General features: G+C 36.9%; 1 protein-coding gene and 1 long non-coding RNA gene across 2 annotated transcripts in view; one reads left to right on the top strand and one right to left on the bottom strand.

Moving 5' to 3' along the window:
- LOC107558314 (BMP/retinoic acid-inducible neural-specific protein 3-like) overlaps positions 1–20,311 on the top strand; it is a 45,006-nt gene extending 24,695 nt beyond the window's left edge. Inside the window, exons 2-5 of the mRNA XM_016241970.1 lie at positions 1,349–1,669; positions 9,936–10,126; positions 11,576–11,757; positions 20,156–20,311. Of these exons, the coding sequence (XP_016097456.1) occupies positions 1,398–1,669; positions 9,936–10,126; positions 11,576–11,757; positions 20,156–20,311 (801 nt within the window). The 5' untranslated portion in view covers positions 1,349–1,397. The remainder of the gene's footprint in view (positions 1–1,348; positions 1,670–9,935; positions 10,127–11,575; positions 11,758–20,155) is intronic.
- On the bottom strand, positions 3,477–4,251 carry LOC107557200 (uncharacterized). The gene is made up of 3 exons (XR_001605371.1): positions 4,147–4,251; positions 4,019–4,062; positions 3,477–3,922 (listed from the first exon to the last, which is right to left on the bottom strand). It is a non-coding gene; the product is annotated as an uncharacterized lncRNA (long non-coding RNA).
- Positions 20,312–21,608: the final 1,297 nt, after the last annotated feature.

Below are 21,608 nucleotides of genomic sequence, written 5' to 3'. Positions count from 1 at the left end.
TTTTTTTATTGACTGTCAACCCTAATATTTAGTAGTAATATTAGTACTACTACTACTAATAATAATACTTGTATTTTACCTTACAGAAACAGCAAGAGTTGGACACATTATTACAGGACTAAGAAGATGAAATTTAAAAAAAGACAATGGGATAAATCGTTAGAAAGAACAAAGAAATAAAAATGATGAAAGATATAAAACAGACAAAAAAGAGATGCAATAGCACTGAATTACATATATCAAGATGAGGCCATGAGATGATTGCAGAGTATAAAACAAAGGAGATGAGAGGGGGAAAAAAGTGAAGAGTAGATGAAATATTTTGCTGGAGGAATGGGGATAATTACATTTTGAATATTAAAACTACACGACTGAGTGAGGATATACGATGTTCTTTTAGGAAGCAATAGGGGGAAAAACATGGGGAATCATCTCTGGGTTACCTGATGAAGAAGGTTATGCTGGGTAAATGGAACTTATTACTGTACATACCATGAGGTCCTAGATATGTTTTATATGGTTATTGCCTGTTTCGATACCTGTTTTATGTTCCAGTCAGATTTATTATTATCACAAAACAATCACTAGAAGGTTGATCAGAAGTCTGACACAAAGCATTAAAGACTGATTTGAGCTAACAAAAAAAAAAGACCACTACACTGTAAAAAAAAAAAAAGGATTTTCTTGAAACAATGATTATTGGATTATTATAGTATTTTCTTTTGAAATTATTATAGTGTTTTACAAGAAAATACAAGTTCAGCCTGCCTACTTCAAAATTTCATGTTACATTTAATGTGTTACTTGCAAATTCTTTGTAATTATTTGCGAAATTTACTAGGAAATTTACTAGCAACGAGTGAAAATTCTTCGATACATTTTTTTAACTTCTTTTTAAAGAAGACAAAATGTAAACAATATTACAGTAATACTATCCCAAGGTTATTATAGTTATGTAAAACTAAATTAAATTAAAACTTTACTAATTAAAACTTTACTTGACATAAAATGAACATTAACTGATGTATAATGATGTTATTGATATATATATATATATATAAAACAGACAATATAAAAATAAAACTGATTTAACATATTAATAAAAACCAGTGATACTAAAATAACACTGTACTGAAATCTTCTTTAGGAAACATATGACCGCTGAAAGCCATGATTGACTAATCAGAACTGAGTATGCCAGACAGCTGTGTTTGCAATACTTCACTGTGGTCTCTTTTTAAAAGAATACTTTTGCTTTAGGATCCTAAATTAAACATAAAAAAGAAAATTGTTATGTTAATGCTCATTATCAAAGCCTTACCTTCATCTTCTCTTCCTGTGTGTTCAGGTTAAAAGGATTGGCAGAAGAATGCTGGTGCCAGGTGCCCAGGGGCAGGATGGCATTGTGTTGGCAGAGAGCTGCGGTTGTTAGATGGTTCCTCTTGATGCTCCTGTGGCACTGGGCACCTCTGGGCCCACTGAGCTGGTTTCTGGCTCTGGCTGAGCGTCTGGACCAGAAGACCTCACCGTTCTCTTCGATCTCCGGCCGGAGCAGCGGCCAGCTGGACTGGCTCCTGTCTGATAAAGGGCCCTTCCATCGTTGTCCAGAATACACCGAGTTCAAAGAACGCTTCCAACAAGGCTTCTCCACACGCTACAAAATCTACAGGTTTGTGCTGTGATGATTATATTATTAGTTGAAAATACAGGATATTCAAAATTGACTTGTAAGCAAAATCGGGTCCCATGAAATATTCAGAGAAAACTGTGTGAAAATTTATATAAAATTAACTCAAAATTCTGAAGCCATTTTTTTATTCAGCTTCACTACTGGCGTACTTACTGTTTCTTGGCATTCTAGGGCAATAGTGATGAACATCGGCAGAACAGTTCTGTAGTCTTTTACACTACCGTTCAAAAGTTTTGGTTTGGCAATTTAATATTTAATAAAACATGCAGTAAAAAGTAATATTATGAAATATTATTACGATTTAAAATAACTTTTTTCTTTTTTGTGTGTAAATTGCAGCAGTGCATAAATCATAAACTAGTTAAATGATTCTAAATGAACAAATAAATATTACTCAGAATCCAGTCAATTTCTGACACGGATTCCCATTTTCCATGCATTGTTTTCCATTACTTCTCTGCATGTGGAGAGAGAAAATCATGTAAAACAGTAAAATTGCTCATAGTAATGTTAACTTACAGAATCAGGAAAAAATATTTTTACTCTTAGTGATAGGTGAAAGCTTTATAAAACTAGAAAAACTTTGTGAATGAAAGGTATGTGGATTTTGCAGCAACCAGCGGAGCTTTGACAACAAAAGTGTGGGTGCAGATTTCATGCAGAAAAACTGACCTTTCGTCAGTCATGACAGATCAAATAAACCACAGTGAGAAGTCCTGACAACAACATAACAGGAGAAAATGAAAAAATATTAACGTCTCAGTTATGATGAGGCATGGGTCTGTTTAATCTGATGCAGCCCATGGCGTTGATATATTTGGTGAGTGGACAGTTGCAATCACATGACAGAAAAGGGCCATCACGCATACAGCGACGACTTCAGCTTCTCTAACGCTGCATGCTGTTACTAAAACAACCAAGACAACAGAATGGCGCAATGTTTACATAGTTTACACTACCCATTTACATTTATACTGACCCATAAATGATGATGCCAATGCAAGGGATCTCCTTCCTAATATATAAAGACAATAACATATTTATTTTTATGAATACTGTGGAAAAATAAAAAATAACGTGTAAAATATTATCTGGAAGAAAAACACACTACTGTTATTTTATTCAACGAGGATGCATTAAATTGCTCAAAAGTGACAGTAAAGGCATTTTTAATGTTACAAAAAAAGGAAGTCGTGGCCTAATGGTTAGAGAGTCGGACTCGTAACCCAAAGGTTGTGGGTTCGAGTCTCGTACTGGCAGGGATTGTAGGGGGGGGGGGTGAATGTACAGCGCTCTCTCCCACCTTCAATACCACGACTGAGGTGCCCTTGAGCAAGGCACCGAACCCCCAACTGCTCCCCGGGTGCCGCAGCATAACATGGCTGCTCACTGCTCTGGGTGTGTGTGTGTTCACTGCTGTGTGTGTGCACTTTGGATGGGATAAATGCAGAGCACTAATTCCTAGTATGGGTCACCATACTTGGCCACATGTCACTTCACCTTTTTCACCTTTATATTCATCCAAGAATCATGAACAAATGGTTTCCACAAAAATAGCAGCACAACTGTGTGGAGCAATGATAATAATAATAAATGTTTCTTGAGCACCGAATCAGCATATTAGAATGATTTCTGAAGGATCATGTGACATTGAAGACTGGAGTAATCTATTTATTTATTTAGTTCACTATTTTTTACAGTTTGAAAACCCCTGCACCACACTGCACTAACTAGTGCTGTCTTATTTTCTATATATTTGCGCAGGTCAAACCTGTGACCTTGGCACTGATATCGCCATGCACAGCAACACTCATCATTATTCTGAAAAGTGCAACACATCTGTAGCAACACGGTCGTGATTATTCAGCTGTTGACCTGTATTAATTACAGTACATGCACCCGGCATCACATCATTCATTCAGCACAGTGCATTTTAAATATCGATCGCTACACATTCATTCCAATCCATGTCAAAGACACCCGCACAACGGGAAGGAAATGTGTGTTTGGTGCATTTCTGTGGCTGACCTCAGATCCGCCAGGGGAGTTTGGCCTTTTTGCCTGCTTCTTTTGTCCCCCGCTGGTGCATTGCTGACTCTGTCCAACTCTCTCCGCTCGCTGAATTCAGAACCCAGCATGCCTACAGCATCTGGGCAGAGAAAGGCCCACGGAACTGTGATGGACTCAGTGAGGGGGAGACAAGCCTCTGCCAGCGCGGTTTGAAAGGCTGTCCTGCAAGCCAAAGAGTTTGTGTGGGTGTTTGGATGTAGGCGACTCTTCTGTATGTGCCTCACAGTTCAGAGACATTGTGTAAACAGCATCACTGACCTCACACTGCAAAGACGGGACTTCAGCTGGTCACTGCATTCGCCCTTTGATATGATAACAGATCAGGATTTCCAGAAAGAGAAACTGGGTTGCACATCACAAGAGGAGAACACCAGCAGGCACTGTACCTTTTACTGCTTCCCTGGGCACAGCTCCCCTCTGGGGGTTAACATTGCACCAAAGGATCCCCGGCAGAATGAATTCTATGGTCTTTAGTCATACTGCCAGCGCCGATGGGGATTTTTCTGTTGTGAATAGAGAGATATGTGCGCTTGCACTAGTTTTCTTTGTTCCGAGGCTTTAGCAGCAGTTGACATTTACATTCAGACGTTTTTTTTTTTTTTCAATATGGAAGCATCTGTGAGCTCAATAAAATTAAATACACAGTCAAAACAGAGATTTCTGTTTAAAAGAGATAACTTACACAGATTGCATTGTACACCATGACAGAAAAGTAAAGGTTTTCAGTTACAGATGTCATCGTAAAAATGCTTTATTACTCTTTAAGCATGATTAATTGATGGTAATACTTGAAAATTATGTTTGTTAACATTTGTTCATTGATTCTGTATCATAAACTAACAATGAAAAATACAGAATTTATTAGTCTAGGTTCATTTTGATTTCTACATATACTAATTAATTTTGTATAAATTTAAATAAGTTGTATAAATTAGCATGAGTTCATGGGTTATAAATGAACATGAATGACTAATAAGGAATATTATTTTTGGAAATTAACATTAATTTAGATTAATGAATGATGTAAAGTTCATATTGCACTACCTAATGTTAACAAATTGAACCTATATTGTTCAATGTTACCTCATTTATTCTACAAGTGTAATTGTCCAGTATGTGGATTACTGAATATTTGGCTGTTCATGTGACATTATTTTTTATAAATTATTCATATACTTTTTTTTATTAATTATTTGTATTATTTTATTTATTATCATTTTTATTTATTATTTATTTATCATTTTTCAGTACTTTTTTATTTATCTGTAAAACCTTTTTTAACAAGGAAAAAATATTAAATGAACCTTCAAAAGATACGGAGTAAGGAATACTGCAACAAGAAATATTTATAATTATGGAAGAACCATGACGCACTACCCTACCCATGTGGAGCCTTGGGATGATGTAGTAGCTCCCATTCGTGCTATTATCTGTAGACCATCACACCCTTGGTGCTCCACAAGGTGACAGCAGAGACGACCAGCAGGGAGCCGCTCCATAGAGATTTAGTTAACCTGGTAGCAGCTGGTTTCCAATGGCAACGAGTATCTGCAAAAGAAATCAAACACAAAGACGTGTGTAAGCTATAAGCAATAGAGAGAGAATGTAATTTAACGTTTTCATGGGAAACACAAGAGATGAATTATGTCATGCAAGTGACGCTGGTCCACAATTTAGAATTAATAAGCCAAATGGTTGGAAAACTCAGAGATGCTTGCGTGGAATTTTGATGGGAGGGGGTCGCTTTTGTGTTCCGTTGACTTGATGCAATTTACCACTTCAATCACTGACCAAAGGACATTTCAGAATAATTTGATAAGCATTGCCTGATCTTCCATAGATTGAGTCAAATTTCACTCTTTATGTTGATGTTTGCCAGGGCAAAGTTTTTGCTGAGCAGTTTAATTTAGTTTTTGCATTGTGTAGTTTTGGTTTTTGCTGAAAGCATGATTTTGTCATTTCTTATTTGCTTAACTATGGCAAATAATCCTTCTTTAAAAATCTATATTTAAAGCTGCTTTCACAATACAATGCAGCCCCTGGTGGAATGGTTCCCTAAGCTTATTTTCTAGATGATGCCCTCAAAAAATAAAAATAAAAAAACAGCATGTGCCAATGTTTTAGTTCACTAACCAGGAGCCTTTCAAGTTTTGCATGAAACAGAGGGTTTAAAGAGAAAAATAAAAAAGAGCAAAGACAGAATGGGACATTCAGACAGATTGTGACATTTTAAGCTTTTGGCTGAATAGGTGAACAAACTGTTCAGAGTGATTCAATCACCATCTGCTGAAAACGTGGCATCTTTTCGTTTCAGGTTTATTTTCAGAACACAAAAATAAATGAGACAGGCTTTGAAACATACTTGTGTAAATCCTGTTTCTGGTTTGTTTTATGTCAATGATTCATCATCTAGTATAAATGCATACCTATTGTACTTTAAGAAAATTGTCTAAAATAAACTGTATATTAATTGCCATAAAGTCTGTGAGCTATAATTATAATTATCCTCAAATTGGTTCCACATTCCACAGAACACTGAAAAAAGTGAAAACGTCCTGTTGTTACCTCAAGCACCTATTTTTACCTTTCACTTGTGTGTGTAATCTAGTGTAGCCAGATTGATTTAGTCATTTTAAATAATAGTTCTGATTTTAATAAAACTGGTTAATTTAGATGATACCACAAGAAACATATTTTAGATTACCTGACAAAACATTTTTAACAGTGAAGGGGGAAAAAAACACAACAGCAGAAAAATATATAAATCTGCAATGCAATTTAGGAGAAAGTGAACAAGAGTGAAACACTGAACATTTCTGTAAAGGGTTCAGTAAATGTCTCGGTGTCTGCAGTTGAGAAGGGAGGTAATATATCATACTTACAGTACTTTAGTTGACAAGAAGTTCCTATTTTATTTTATAGATACAAAAGTCCAGATGCACAGGGAACACATATTTCTCAGAAGCTCTGAGAGCCTGATAGTCTGTCACTCCAATCACATTCATGTCACTTCTGATCTGATTTCATACTGAGGTAAAGTGTGAAGGTCATTTCAGTGAACATGATGTCCATGGAATTGAATGTCCAGCCACTGCAGGCAAAGAAGTACACACATCTTAAAGGGATACAGTATTACAAATCATTTAAATGTTCTGTGAGGAACCCAAAAATGGTTCTTCTGTGGCACTGCTGCAAAAACACTCTTTTGGAACCTTTTCAGAGTGTAATTAACCTAGAAATACAAATTCTGTCATTGACTCACCAATGTTCTAAACCCACATGACTTTCTTTGTTCCATGGAGTAAAAGATGAATCTTTAATAGTTTAATATCCAGGCAACTCTTTACATATAATGAAAGTGAATGAGGACTAGGGCTATACATCTCCAATATTTCAAAGACACCATAAAACTATAATAAAAGTGATCCATACTACTCTACAGTATATTCCAGTCTTCTGCAGTCATTAGATAGCTTTGTGTGAGAAACAGGCAATTTAAGTTGTTATTCACTGAAAATCTTGACATTCAATATCACTGGCTTGTTCATAAGAAAAAGGCTGATTCATTAACTAATCAGTTATTTAAAAACTTAAATCAATCATCTGATCCCACTGAAGAATTATCAGTGAATAACAACTAGAAAAACTAAAAAAATCTAATTAGAGCATTTAGCACGGTGGCTCCTAGTGAGTAATCAAGATTCAAGCAAATTTCAATGTAAATCAGAGCATCTGCTACTTGACTTTGGAAAAATAAATAAAATAAGCCATCGGTGCAGAACACAATACTTCATCCCATTAAGATCATTGTTTAATTTACAACAAAAAGGCAAAACTTTAAAACATCACACTAATGGCTACTTGACAAGTAATATGTATTTTGTTCTAGAAAATAATTTAAAGTTCTCCTGGAAGAAATGTTTAACTGTTTCAAATTAGCGAGGAAGTGTTGTGAGGCACCTATTATTGTGCTGAGCACAAACATGGCTGCAGAATGCACCACCAGCACAGGTTCACAGGGGAAAAGAAAGAGACTCTAATTGCTATTCAAATTTCCCCTCCTTCATTCAACAAACTCTGCATAGCACTAACCACCATCCACGAGGAATTCTAAAGTAGTAGCAATGACTTTGCTATTCAGTCCACCATTGAGCAGAGGACAGAACATTCATTATATGCATCGGATAAAGGTGTGTGTCTGTTTTAATGAGTGAAAGGTTTGAGAGGTGAAGACCTATTTTCATAGAGCACACCTGCCGTCCTCCGCTTGATTGGCAGGCTAATACAAACGGGCCAGAAGACCCAGTTTCAATCCAGCAGAGCGAGGTGTTGCAGATCAGCAGTTCTCTCTTTCGTGTGTATGTGTGCTGTTGCTGTACAGATGCAGCCTGCAAGTTAAAACTCAATGCAGAAACCAGCTGAAAAGACTAAAGTTACCGCTTACAATTGCCTGGCAGGTATGACAGAAACAACGAATACAAGAAGTTAAGTTGATACCCAGGTGCGGTGGCCCCCTGGTTAAGGAGTTTTAAAAAGTCGAGTGTTTTGGGTGATAGGTTCCCACTCCCCAGCATAGTTCCAGGTGCTATCAGCTGGTGCTAAAGCCCTTTAATTAAGATCATCTATCATCATTAGCTTATGGTCGGACAGCCACTGCTTTCGTTAATTAACTCTTAGAAATTCTCACGAACCGTATTAAGCCCAAAAGGTGATTCCATTGGGTAGCATATTTACAGAAGCACAAGCTTTGTTCTATGAACATAACCTCAGGAAAACATTGGGATTGTTATTGGTTTTATGCAATGCATATTCGGAAGATACAGAGAGTGTTTTGAAAGATGAATGTCCAGGAATGATGTCAGAGTTACAAACGCTGTCAAAAGTTGCATCATGTAAGCTCTGTTGTGTTTATGGACCCAAATCGCATTCACCCCGCATTACGATGAGATGCATCAATATTCAGCACCATGCGAAATTTATGCATGCTTAGCCTTATTTTTTGCTATCAGCATTTTCTTTTGCTCTTGCACCTTACGCACTTGTTTTATCCAGCTGTATTTATTCAGTGCAACTTATAACATCCAAGTGAAAGATATAACACCAACATGTCAGAAAAAAAAAAAAAACAATCGCTGAGTTAGAAAAAAGATCACCCCTCTCCTAAAATGACTTGTAAAAACTCAATCAGGTGTAGCTAATCACCTTCTCAATGGCACACAAAGCCATTTGACTTTCAACTGAGATCAGCTGTGGTCGTTTTGATTAGCTCAGCATGAAAAGAGCTTTCCTGGAGCATTTCAGTCCTTAGTAGTGCAACTGAAGCAAACAATCAACTATGGGTGGCAAGACACCGTCAATAGATCTCTGGAATAAAGCTGTAGACTGGCACAATTCAGAAGATGGATACAGAAAAAAAAATCAAAGGCTTTATCAATGTCTAGAAGCACAGTGAAGTCTATTATTAAGAAGTGGAAGGTATTTGGTCCAACACAGACCCTCCCTGGATCAGGACGTTGCTTCAAACTGTATGAAAGAGCGAGGAGGAAACTGGTTAGAGAGGCGACCAAGAGGCCTACAGCAACTCTGAAGCAGTTGCAGGAATTTTTGACAAAGAGTGGTCATCTTTCCTACAGTAAAGCATGGAGGTGGTGATATCCTGTTATGTGGTGTTTCTCTGCAGCAGGGCCTGGAGCACTGGAAAAATGGATGGGGCAAAATATCATCAAATTCTTGGAAAATCTGCTGCCCTCTGCCAAAAAACTGTGGAATGACTTGAAGACTGCAGTCCACAAACGGTCACCATAAAATTGAACTGAACTTGAAAAGTTATGCAAAGAAGAGTGGACAAATATTGCAAACTCTAGATGTGCAAAGTTAGTAGAGACATATCCCAACAGACTAAAGGCTGTAATTAAAGCAAAAGGTGGTTCAACAAAATACTGACAAGGGTGTGATACTTTTTCCAACTCAGTGATTCTGTTTTTTTTTTTCTGATATGTTGGTTATATCTTTCACTTGGATGTTATAAGTTGCACTGAATAAATACAGCTGGATAAAACAAAAACTGTCCATCTTCATTTCAGGCTGCAAAGCAACAAAATGTGAACTCACTGTAATGGGTTCTAAAATCCACTATTGCATTAAAGCATTGAACTGTGTTTGTTTTGTCTTGCAGGGAGTTTAGTCACTGGAAAGTGAACAGCTTGGTGACAGAGAAGAGAGACTTCTTCAAAGCCCCGCTGCCTTTGGCGCCCGAGTTTTTACGCAACCTCAGGCTTCTGGGGAGAAGGCCGAGCCTTCAGCAGATTCATGAAAATCTGATCAAGAAATATGGCACTCATTTCTTGGTATCAGCCACATTGGGAGGTAAGCCAGTAATTAATTATATCAATGCTAAAGGTGAAGAGATTTTGATAACATATTCTGTAAAATTTTTATATGGGTAGTTTTAATCAACATCACTAATACAGGTTAAAATATATATGAATGTAAGAGAAAGTGTTATTTTATATCTGGTCATTTCTTTGAAGTCTTTTACATTTTTAATCATCTTTTTTGCCTTTATTGGTTCATTTAAAATGGTCCTGATGTGACTTTTTTTCTAGGCACAATTATTCCATGTACTTTCTTAATTATTATGAGCTTGTAAAAGCTGCAGGCATAATAAAAGGATGATAATTTTGTTTAAAGTATCTCATCAACTGCCCATATACAATGCATTTCATTGTCTTATAAGACATGTTGTATTTCATTATATTTTCATAAAAAAATTGTGAGCACAGTAATGTAATGCATTAATGTATTAATGCCTATGTAAAAGTTGCACCTTTAATCTTAAAACACAGTATATTGCATATAGTGTCTTAAATCATGTTTTAATGTATTATACTCTTTAAATGTATAATCATGACTATTTATGTATAATTATCAGCAATTTATAAGAACATACTGAGATATACTAAAATTCATGATAATATATTAAGAATTCTGTGCATTATAGGCTTCAGAGAAAGTTTCCAGAATTAAAAAAATAAATAAATGAAATAAAATAAAATAAAAAGGCATAGATTTACTATCCATACACTGAGTCTGACATCCTTTGCCATTTTCAGACAGTATTTTTCTCTTCTCCCTCTCTGGCACCCACATAATAGGGCAGCACGTCCCAGTGGTGGATTCAAACCTTTCAATGTGTCTCTAGCAAAATGTTGCATGTTACCAACACTAATTATGATGTCATTTATTGGTGGATGTATGAAGTGAAACTGCAGAACTTCAGAGACAGGGAGACGAATGAAGTGGTAAAGCTACAATGAACGCTGGTAATTAACAACTCAAAGCAAAGGAAATGGGGGAACCGTGCTACTGCATGCATACTAATCAGACTGAAACGAACAACACCATTCAAGCTCCACACGTACAGAAGATGCTCCTCAACCAAGACAAGAATATTTATCTGAATTTCAGGCTTAGACTCGGATCAAAAATAGCATTTACTATAAAAAAAAAAAAATTGATCTTCAGAAGAAATCTATGGTTATAACCACCTCCATTTGGGATAAACTCCCTGTCGTGTGTGCCCTTTTCCTTCCTTCAAAATCGTTATTGCTTCTCCACCTTAACTTCTGTGATTCATATTTAACAAATCCTTGAAAAAGTCATCTCACAGTTCATGGTAAACAACTGTACAAAAGGTATATATTACTACACTTTGACAGTACAACCAGAACTCACTGTCATTTTGCTAAACATTGTCTTTGGAAAGTGAAGACTTCATATTTTATCTCATGGTTTTGTTTTTGCTTCTTTCCTAAGGAGAGGAGTCACTCACGATCTTCTTGGACAAACAGAAGCTGAGCAAAAAGTCAGAGGGCAATGGAAATAGCTCCGTGGTCTCCCTGGAAATCTTGCACCAGTTGGCGGCGTCGTACTTCACAGATAGAGAGAGCACCCTGCGAAGACTCCACCACCTGCAGATTGCTACATCTGCCATCAAGGTAACAGATGACACAGCTTCTTCCTGTTTGATCCAACCTAGACTCATTGGAAAAAAATGTGTTTGTGGCCACATTTCTGCTAAATGATATGTGATGTTTCTTCTTGCTAAACTGTTCAGTTGGTGGCACTGAAAGCGCGTTCAGTGTTCTCCAAATTAAATGAATGTGAATCTGGCAACATTTTATTATTTTTGTTGTTGTACGTATCACGGCAGTTTGGAAATAAAACGTCAAGTAAAAGGGGCTAGCAGGTTAATGCTCTATCGCCCTTGAAAATAACATACCACCTACGCTAAATCTAATTGATAATGTTAACAAAAGCAAATGTGAGCTAAAACTGATTTATCATGCCATTTTAGCTTGCTTCAAGTATTTGAGCTGTTTTATGGAGTGTTGCGACTCGTGTTTCACTAGACTTGTACCCAAGCGCTCCACATCACAAGTGCAGTGCTGTACCAGGTGAGCTACAGAGCAAGTTTACTACATCAGAAAAGCTATACATATGGAGCTGGTTATGTGCTGCAAATTATTATTATTTTTTTTTTTTTGCACAAAATGTAGGTAAAGGCACGTTTTTTTTTTCCAATCAACCTGTTGGTTTGATCTAGCTATTAATTCAAAGGGATCATTAATAAACTATGCATGCTGATTACTGTTTCTCAATGTGATTTGTACGTACATGATGTTTGTTGCCATGGTAAATCTTCAGCAATTAAGGTCGCGATGCCATTTCCATGATGTGTCAAGTTGCTCTCGGTCTTACTCGCAGCTGCTGAGTGGGTGTAGAAATGCTGGTGACTGCAACATCATGATTCCTTCAGAGGGAGCTCTGCATAAAATTATGCTGCTGAACTGAAACAAATATCATTGACTTTCAATCAAGATATGCACCTGCTTGCATACAATTACAGTTTTATATAAGAACTATTTCTGTTGGGGTAGGAGTTTTTTCTTTAACTCTCTCAAAGCATATTTCTCACTTGCTAAAAGATGATGATACATTTTGTATTTATGTACCACCTTTTTATACTTTTTTTAAGACTGCTTCACATGGTAAGCTAATTACATCAATCAATCAATCAATCCAAAGCACACTCACCGACGTCGCAAAAGCTGATCATGAAATATTTCTGATGCATTATACTGTGATTGTATTTTGTTAGTCGCACCAATGCTGGCTAGTTAATAAGACTGCTTCACATGGTAAGCTAATTACATCAATCAATCAATCCAAAGCACACTCACCGACGTCGCAAAAGCTGATCATGAAATATTTCTGATGCATTATACTGTGATTGTATTTTGTTAGTCGCACCAATGCTGGCTAGTTAAAATGAAGTAGGGCTGAACGATTAATTGCATTTGCGATAATATCACGATATGAAAATTTTCGATTTTTCAATCGCAGAGGCTGCGATTACACTGTCACGTGACACGCGAGAGTAAAGAAGTGTGTTCGACTTGAAGATCGATCGGTGTATGACATCAAAGTACGGCGAGAGAAAGCATAAGCAGACATCCGCGCTCTCTTATAGCTCTCGCAAATTAAAAAAACATTATTTTTTTATAATGTTTAGTGAAATTATTTGGTAGTCTGAGGGGGGCGCAACCTTTGGGAAAGGGGAATGAAGTATGCCATTTTTAAGCTCTGTCAAACACTGTCAAAGCCAAACTTTCTACACACTGCACTCATTCCTGTGACAAAGTTTCAGCCTCAAAAAAGTGTGTGAAATGAAAGCAATTGGACATAGGAACTGGAAAGGTGGCTCTGTTGGAAGATAATGACTGTTCTTTGGGCTGCGATGTGCTTTTCATTAGCTTGAGCTTTTCCTACACAACACCGGTGGAGAAGTTCAATTTAAAACGTACAATTTCATTTCAATATGACCCTGGACATAGAGAGTCATCTGCATTTATATGCAGCAAATACACACTTGATGTGAAGCTCTTCGGGTCGGGATTACAAAATACATGTTATTCAAATTAGCATAGATGTACCATTTTGTAAACCCGTTATAAAATATCCTGCTTGTGCATGAGAAAAGTGTCCATGGCAACAATAAAGGGCAGTTTGTGACAGACAGACCTCATCAAATCATATGAAATGAAATTGTTTTGGTGTACACCTCTGAAGTGCTTTCAGAGAGCCCTCTAGCATCACTTTAGGGAGCAGTCTGTCCTGCCAGGTGTGTTTGTCAGGGGAGAGCTAATGAGACGTTGCGGGGCTATAGGGCCCACCTTTGACTGCTTTCTTCCTGCACCCTGTGTGCAAATCAGCCTGATGAATTGGGAACCACAGCAGAAGTGGGTTATAGCGGGCTCATCAATACTGCCATAAAGGATGATCAATTACACCCTCCGCTCAGAAACAAAGAGCTGAAGCACACCAGGAAGAAGCTTCTGTGGGACATCACTTTGCCTTCATGTAATTAGATACCACTTAAGACCAAAAATAGCCTGAGATCCCAAGGCAGGTTTAGCGGTGATCAGGATTTGCAAGAACAAACAGTCTTGAGATTAGCTGGTCTTCACGGATCAACAAGATTCTGTTGGCTTAATGGTATCATTTACACTGCTTTGGAGATTCAATATATCACCATTTCATAAAGTTTACCGTTCAGCTCAGATCTACAACTTGACATGAAGGACTCTCGCCCCTCTCTGTAATATAACCATTTGTCATAATGACATACTATTAACAGTCACCTCTGTATAGGACACGGATCTCAGTTACCGCCAAAGCAATGGCCAAGTACATGAGAAGCATATAATTGTAAAGACCATGTTAAAAGACTGGGTACATGTCATTAAAGGTGACACTTCCCTGAACATGTAAGGACGTCTCGCTTATCCAAAGGGTATCGAGTTAAAATCAAAGACATTATGACATTACACAGAATCAATGCAAAAAGCCCAGAAATTAGTCACACTTGGTTCTGTCAATCTATCTAGCATGTGTGTTCTTCCACCAATGCTAAAGGAACTAAAATACTCTGACAGTGTTTCCTGGGCTACTATTCAGCAATACCACAACAGTGAACACCAAATCTACAGCACTTAATAAACGTCGAGACCAATGTAAACCAAACAATAAAAAAAAAACAAATGACTGTTATGCACCGGCATAGCATAACCAATCCGATTCCAGAACAAATGTCTCTTATAAGCGGATTCTTTTAGTGGATCAAAAACCTACAACGTGACCAGTTTACTGTATGATTACTAAACAAATTACTTTAAGCTGATTATTTTTAGTGAAAAAATAAATAAATAAATAGTGTTATCAGTCTACTATGATTTCTATACAATCGACTATTATGAGCATTTGTTTTTATAATGAATTAACATGCAATGTGACCACTATTACCAAACAAATACTTACTCTTGTGAGCAAGTTCTCGTTAGTTAATCAAAAACACACCGTGAGTGGTTTACTATGATTGCCAAACAAATAATTATCATGAGCGCTTTCTTTATAGTGAATCAAAAACATGTAATGTGATCATTTTACCAGCATTCCTAGACCAATGACTCTTATGAGCTTACTATGCGTTTACTACAATTACCAAACAAATGACTCCTATGAGGTTTTTTTTTTTTACTATTACTATTATTATTATTAGGCTACTATTAACAAACAATTGACTCTTACTGTATAGGCCAGTTCTTTTTAATGAATCAAAAACAGACAGTGTGACCAGTTTACTACAGTTACTAAACAATTGACTCCAGTACTTATGATAGTTCTTTTTAATGAAAATCAAAAACATAGTTAATGCCAATTGTTGGATTGATTTTACAAGATTACATTGGAGTGCCATATAAATGCTGTGGTACCCAAATATAGTGATAATTCAGAACAATCATATACAGTATATAATGGTGATATAACTAACATGGTATTGACCTCTACTGTACTTTTTTTGTAAGAGTGAATCCTATGTAATTTTTCTGTCTGAGCGCAGAATGTAAATGAGCACCAGTATTTAAGGGTGGGAGCTCAGAACACTGCACCATTTATGTCAAGAGCCGCCTCTAGATAGCTGGCACTGGTCAAGCGACCTGACTGTGCCGTATAATCAACATCAGCTGTCAAAATCAATGAAGCTCAGAATCTGCACTTAAAATCCTGGCACATGTCATGAACCCCTGAACTGCTTTCAGAACGCATCTGCAGTCTTTAGCCAACTGTGCCTTCCACAGCGGAGGCAGAGGCATTTTTGACAAATGAGTCAACTTGATATGCATTCCTCTAGCATCTCAATTGACAAAGAATGGGCTGCATTCTGTGGTCTGTGGGAGTTTTCAAGGCTTGTGGACGATGTGAGATGTTACAGAAAAGGAGAGAAAAGTACTGTACCGCAGGCATTCATTTCCTTTGTTATGCCCTTAAGAAAAGCATGCAGAGGACGCCGTGGAAACACAGCTCCAGTAAATATAAGATCAACAACAAAACATGACACTTTCTGAGGAGGCAGGGTGGAAAATGTGGGTTTTTAGTGTTATCCAGTTTTGTCAGGTATGATATCATTCCTTAAATAGATGTCAATATTAAGTGCTGCAGATAAAACATACAGTAGGGGAGGAAAAACAGCAGGGTGACGGGTAGACAAGAGATTTGGTAAGGTTTAGCGTAGAATTGCTAGCTGTACTTGTTTATTCATTCATACTGTGTATCCTACATACAGTAAAACACTGTGCATACATAATACTGTATATATAGAGAGTTCTCTCTCTATGTATATGTTAGTCTCAGTATGGGAAAACTGCTATCACTGCAACAACATGAGCTGTTCATGCTTAAGAAAAATCATTGGAATGATTTCCTCATGAAGAATGCAGGTTTTGTGAAGGCTTTTATACGGATTACGGTTTTATGCGTAAACCGTAAGACAGCCTGGAGTCCTATTAGGATGAGAGCAACTGAGCTGCAGTAAGCAATCGTAAATGACAAGTATTTTGTCAGGTACGATATCATTCCTTAAATAGATGTCAATATTAAGTGCTGCAGATAAAACATACAGTAGGGGAGGAAAAACAGCAGGGTGACGGGTAGACAAGAGATTTGGTTAGGTTTAGCGTAGAATTGCTAGCTGTACTTTTATTCATTCATACTGTGTATCCTACATACAGTAAAACACTGTGCATACATAATACTGTATATATAGAGAGTTCTCTCTCTATGTATATGTTAGTCTCAGTATGGGAAAACTGCTATCACTGCAACAACATGAGCTGTTCATGCTTAAGAAAAATCATTGGAATGATTTCCTCATGAAGAATGCAGGTTTTGTGAAGGCTTTTATACGGATTACGGTTTTATGCGTAAACCGTAAGACAGCCTGGAGTCCTATTAGGATGAGAGCAACTGAGCTGCAGTAAGCAATCGTAAATGACAAGTGATCTAATGAGATGCTGCAGTGGGACGGGGTGCAGAGGAGGGCATGTGTGCGACACTTCAGAAAAGAGAAAGTAGTTCATAAATGAATGCTAAAGTGTGCATGTATGTGTTACATATTATGATAAATGTTGATGAATCTCCATGTTTTAAATGTTAGTTTACATTATCTAAAGATTGGTAAGACAGCCTGGAGTCCTATTAGGATGAGAGCAACTGAGCTGCAGTAAGCAATCGTAAATGACAAGTGATCTAATGAGATGCTGCAGTGGGATGGGGTGCAGAGGAGGGCATGTGTGCGACACTTCAGAAAAGAGAAAGTAGTTCATAAATTAATGCTAAAGTGTGCATGTATGTGTACATATTATGATAAATGTTGATGAATCTCCATGTTTTAAATGTTAGTTTACATTATCTAAAGATTTTTTAAAGTGCCCCTATTATGCCATTTTGAATATTGCCTTTCATTTCAGTGTTTAATGTAGCTGTATGTGAATGTAAACGATCTGCAAAGATGCCGAAAGTGCACAATAAATAAAGCTATTGTCTCCCAAAAGAAAGAATCAACTCTGAACAGCCTAAACGAGTCGCAATAATTCGAATCCCACTTCTGTGATTGCTACATGTCAAGGGGTAACAGATTTGCATAATGCCAACCTATGTTCTACGTCGAACAACTTGACCCACCCACAAACACTGTAGCTTGTTTGTGTGGTTGGCATCATGTCGAGAAGATGTGAAAGTAAATTAATTTTTATTTTCACTTCCGATAGATGAGGCTGCAATGAATCGGTGGTTAAAATTTATTTTTTTCAATGTACCACAGCAGTACAGCCCCAATCTTTTTTTGTGTTCCCGTCATTTTACTTACTACTGCTACTCTAATCTCGGGGAGTTCCATGCAGGATTCACAAAACGCTTGCTCTTGAAAGATGGCTCAGTACCCATTTTATTTGGGCCAGCTGGCTCCACTGAATCACTACCTGTAAGTATAATGAATAATAGATGTCTATATTTTCTATTGATCATTCAAAATACAGAACTATGGCAATGGGCTATCGTTCCGACACGAGCTGTGCACGGTAGACCAACCACAACAGACTGGGGTATCTGACCAATCAGAGCAGAGTAGGCTCACGGAAAGGAGGGTTTAGAGAGACTGAATCTTAGAACTGTTTCGAATTAATCGTTTGAGAATCGTTGGAAAATTATATTAAATGCATATTTTGAGAAAACGAAAACGTTTTTGACTTTGCATGCATGTAAACCTATTGTAGGAGACTCCCAAAACAATATTAGGAACCTTAAAAATGGCATAATAAGGGCACTTTAAAGATATTAATGTTTAAATTCACATGATCATAAATAGTGACAGAAAAAGAGTTAATGTGAAAAAAACATGCTGTCATTAATCAATGACAGTGTTGGGCAAGTTACTAAAATGTAGTGTGCTAACGCTGCATATATAAACAGCTTGGCAACATATCAGAAACACAGAAATAATTATTCATCATAACATCTACAGAAGAATATTTAAAATCCGAGAGAGAGAGAGAAAACAACAACAAAGATAAATAGAAGTTACTATTTAACTATTTAAAAACGTAGAAATGAAATATCCAAACTAATGATTATGGCGTTGTGAGGACATGGTCCCAAATCCTTTGCATTTGGATTAGTGTTGGATTAGCTACAGCATTTCATTTTGAGACAAAGACCTGACAATGATGTGTAAAATCACAAATTTTGTGACAACTGCTGTCAAAACGGGTGGCATCAAGATTGTAAAAGCGGTGGGACAATTTTTTACAAAAGAAAGCTATTTGTGCTGGTGAAATATTTGCAAGATATTTCAGGTATATCAGAGCATTTACAGGCTTTAAACATGGACCATTTATGGAATTCATAGCCAACTTACCTTGTAAACAGAATTATTTTTGCAGTATTAGAAAAAAACTAGGCTACTAATAAAAATGAATGCACTACCAATGCATTACCAACTGAATCTAGTCTTGTTTCTTATTGTCAAAAGAGATCTAGTCACATACTTTCTATAGATAAAGTATTTGTATTACTTTCAGTATTAAATAGCTTGATATAATATCCTCTTACACTCACAAACATTTTTATTAGCGTCAATGCTTCATTTTTTGGGGGTGGCACAATTCAGTAAGCTTTGCTAAAAGTTGTGAAGAGCATCAAATTGTAATTTAACAAGGTAACAGCAAGCACTTTTTTCACATCATTTGAAACCATGAATATGTTGTTGTGACAATTTGCAACTGCTTTTGTGATCACTCAGGTTTGTGAATGAGTTGTTCTTTTGAACAGGCTCTTTTCAACGAATTGATTGAAACAAACACGTTGAAGACAGTGTTGACGTGATTAGCGAGTTGAAATTACCCTAGTCAAACTCATTCGCTAAATCAAACATTATCAAGTCAGTGAAGTCATTGATTTGTTAACTGCTGATGCTACCGAATATCACCAATTTACAAGCACTTTATCTCATTAATTAATTGATTATTGATTAGTCAAGACACACTAATTTTACAAATACAGCCACCCAATAAAAAGAAATTAAAAAGTCCTGGAACATCACCCCAGTATCCAAGTCCCAATTTAAATGCCAGTCAGACACACATTATTTTAGAATCGTAAAAGTCTCCTTATATTTAACACTAGGGTCTGTTAACAAAACGGCGCCACTGCACATGGCTCACTGCTCTCTAGATTTGAAATTAATAATGCATTGGGACCTAACACTGGAGTCAATTTACTATTTCTACTGCGCTCTGCAAAGTGAGCATTTTTGGATTGCTCTGACATGCTGAAATGGGCAATGGTGACAATTAGATATTGACTCTGGCTTATTGCACAGGCGTGCTGCTTTGTTTTAGACAACGGCATATGCTCCACACTCTACCGCTTCTGAAGAGGAACAAACAGGTGCATGATTGCAACGATAATAAGGCATTAAAATATCTCCTTGTTTCCTAGGTAACGGAGACCAGAACGGGGCCTCTTGGATGCAGTAACTATGACAGCCTGGATTCCGTCAGCTCCGTCCTAGTGCACAGCCCAGAAAATAAAATCCACCTGAAAGGTATGACAGCTGATGTGGTCTTCAGAAGAACAACATTGCGCCTATGTTAGGTAACAACTGCACTGGTGATGTACAGTGAGAAGGTTTTTTGTTGTTGTTGTTTTAAGGATGGGCAGATATATTTGACTGAGGCTGTTTCAAGTCCCCTAAATGTTCTTTAACTGGCAGAACAACGGAGCAAATTACTGCAGGCACACAGTATATCAGTAAATGCATGATTAATGCTATAATGGATCCTAATTAAGAATGAACTGAAAAAATAAAATGGAAATGTTTACATATAAAATAAATAAACAAAAGAAAAAAACAGAGTAACATGATACATAAAAACATAAGGATGGGCAGATATATTTGACTGAGGCTGTTTCAAGTCCCCTAAATGTTCTTTAACTGGCAGAACGGAGCAAATTACTGCAGGCACACAGTATATCAGTAAATGCATGATTAATGCTATAATGGATCCTAATTAAGAATGAACTGAAAAAATAAAATGGAAATGTTTACATATAAAATAAATAAACAAAAGAAAAAAACAGAGTAACATGATACATAAAAACAAACCAGGTGACGATTTACAAAAATTCCCCATTAGTTAATGCATTAACTAACAGTATTCATTATTATCTTTGTTAACGTTAGTTTTATAAAATACAGTTGTTCATTGTTAGTTCATGTTAGCTCAGGTCCATTAAATAATATTAAAAGATACAACTTTTAATAATGTATTAGTAAATGCTGAAATTAACAAAGATTAATAAATGCTTTCGAATTATTTTTCATTGTTAGTTCATGTAGTTTGCTAACATTAACAAATGTCCCTTATTGTACCTCAACCCCTAATTGGCATATTTACATGTCAGTCAAACTTCCTGTGGGCACTTCTTGGCCAGAATTATTCACAATAAGGACCAAGCCAAAAGTCTGGCTATATAGCAGACCTGTTAGGAGAAACACATCACTTGCTAATACTCATACTGTCTTCACACTTTCAACAAGCAAGTGTAGAGTCATCAGTAGGCAGGCATTTAGACTTGCATTAATTCGCCTCACACTCTCGTGACAGCAGTGTCACCACAAGTCAGAGGTGGTCGGAGCAACAAAAAGAAGAGCAAAAATAACAGGACTGAAAGGAGCAAAAAAGAAGGTTTTAAGCCTCTAGTCGTTGCTAATTATACACGTGGTATGTGCCAATTTCCACTGCCTTCTTGACATTGACATTTAAATTGTCAACCCACTTAATACTGCCATCTCCTGAAGCAAGTTCCCTGCTGCCCAGATTCGTGTAACTACTTTAATGAGCTAGCCATAGGGTTCTGCACCACAGCTTATCTTTTGCTGAGTACTTGG

The sequence above is a fragment of the Sinocyclocheilus grahami genome, unplaced genomic scaffold, assembly GCF_001515645.1.
Source record: "Sinocyclocheilus grahami isolate Dianchi unplaced genomic scaffold, SAMN03320097.WGS_v1.1 scaffold21.1, whole genome shotgun sequence".
Classification (NCBI taxonomy): domain Eukaryota; kingdom Metazoa; phylum Chordata; class Actinopteri; order Cypriniformes; family Cyprinidae; genus Sinocyclocheilus; species Sinocyclocheilus grahami.
The sequence above is the reverse complement of the archived record's forward strand: the minus strand, read 5'-3'. Positions and strand labels throughout refer to the sequence as shown.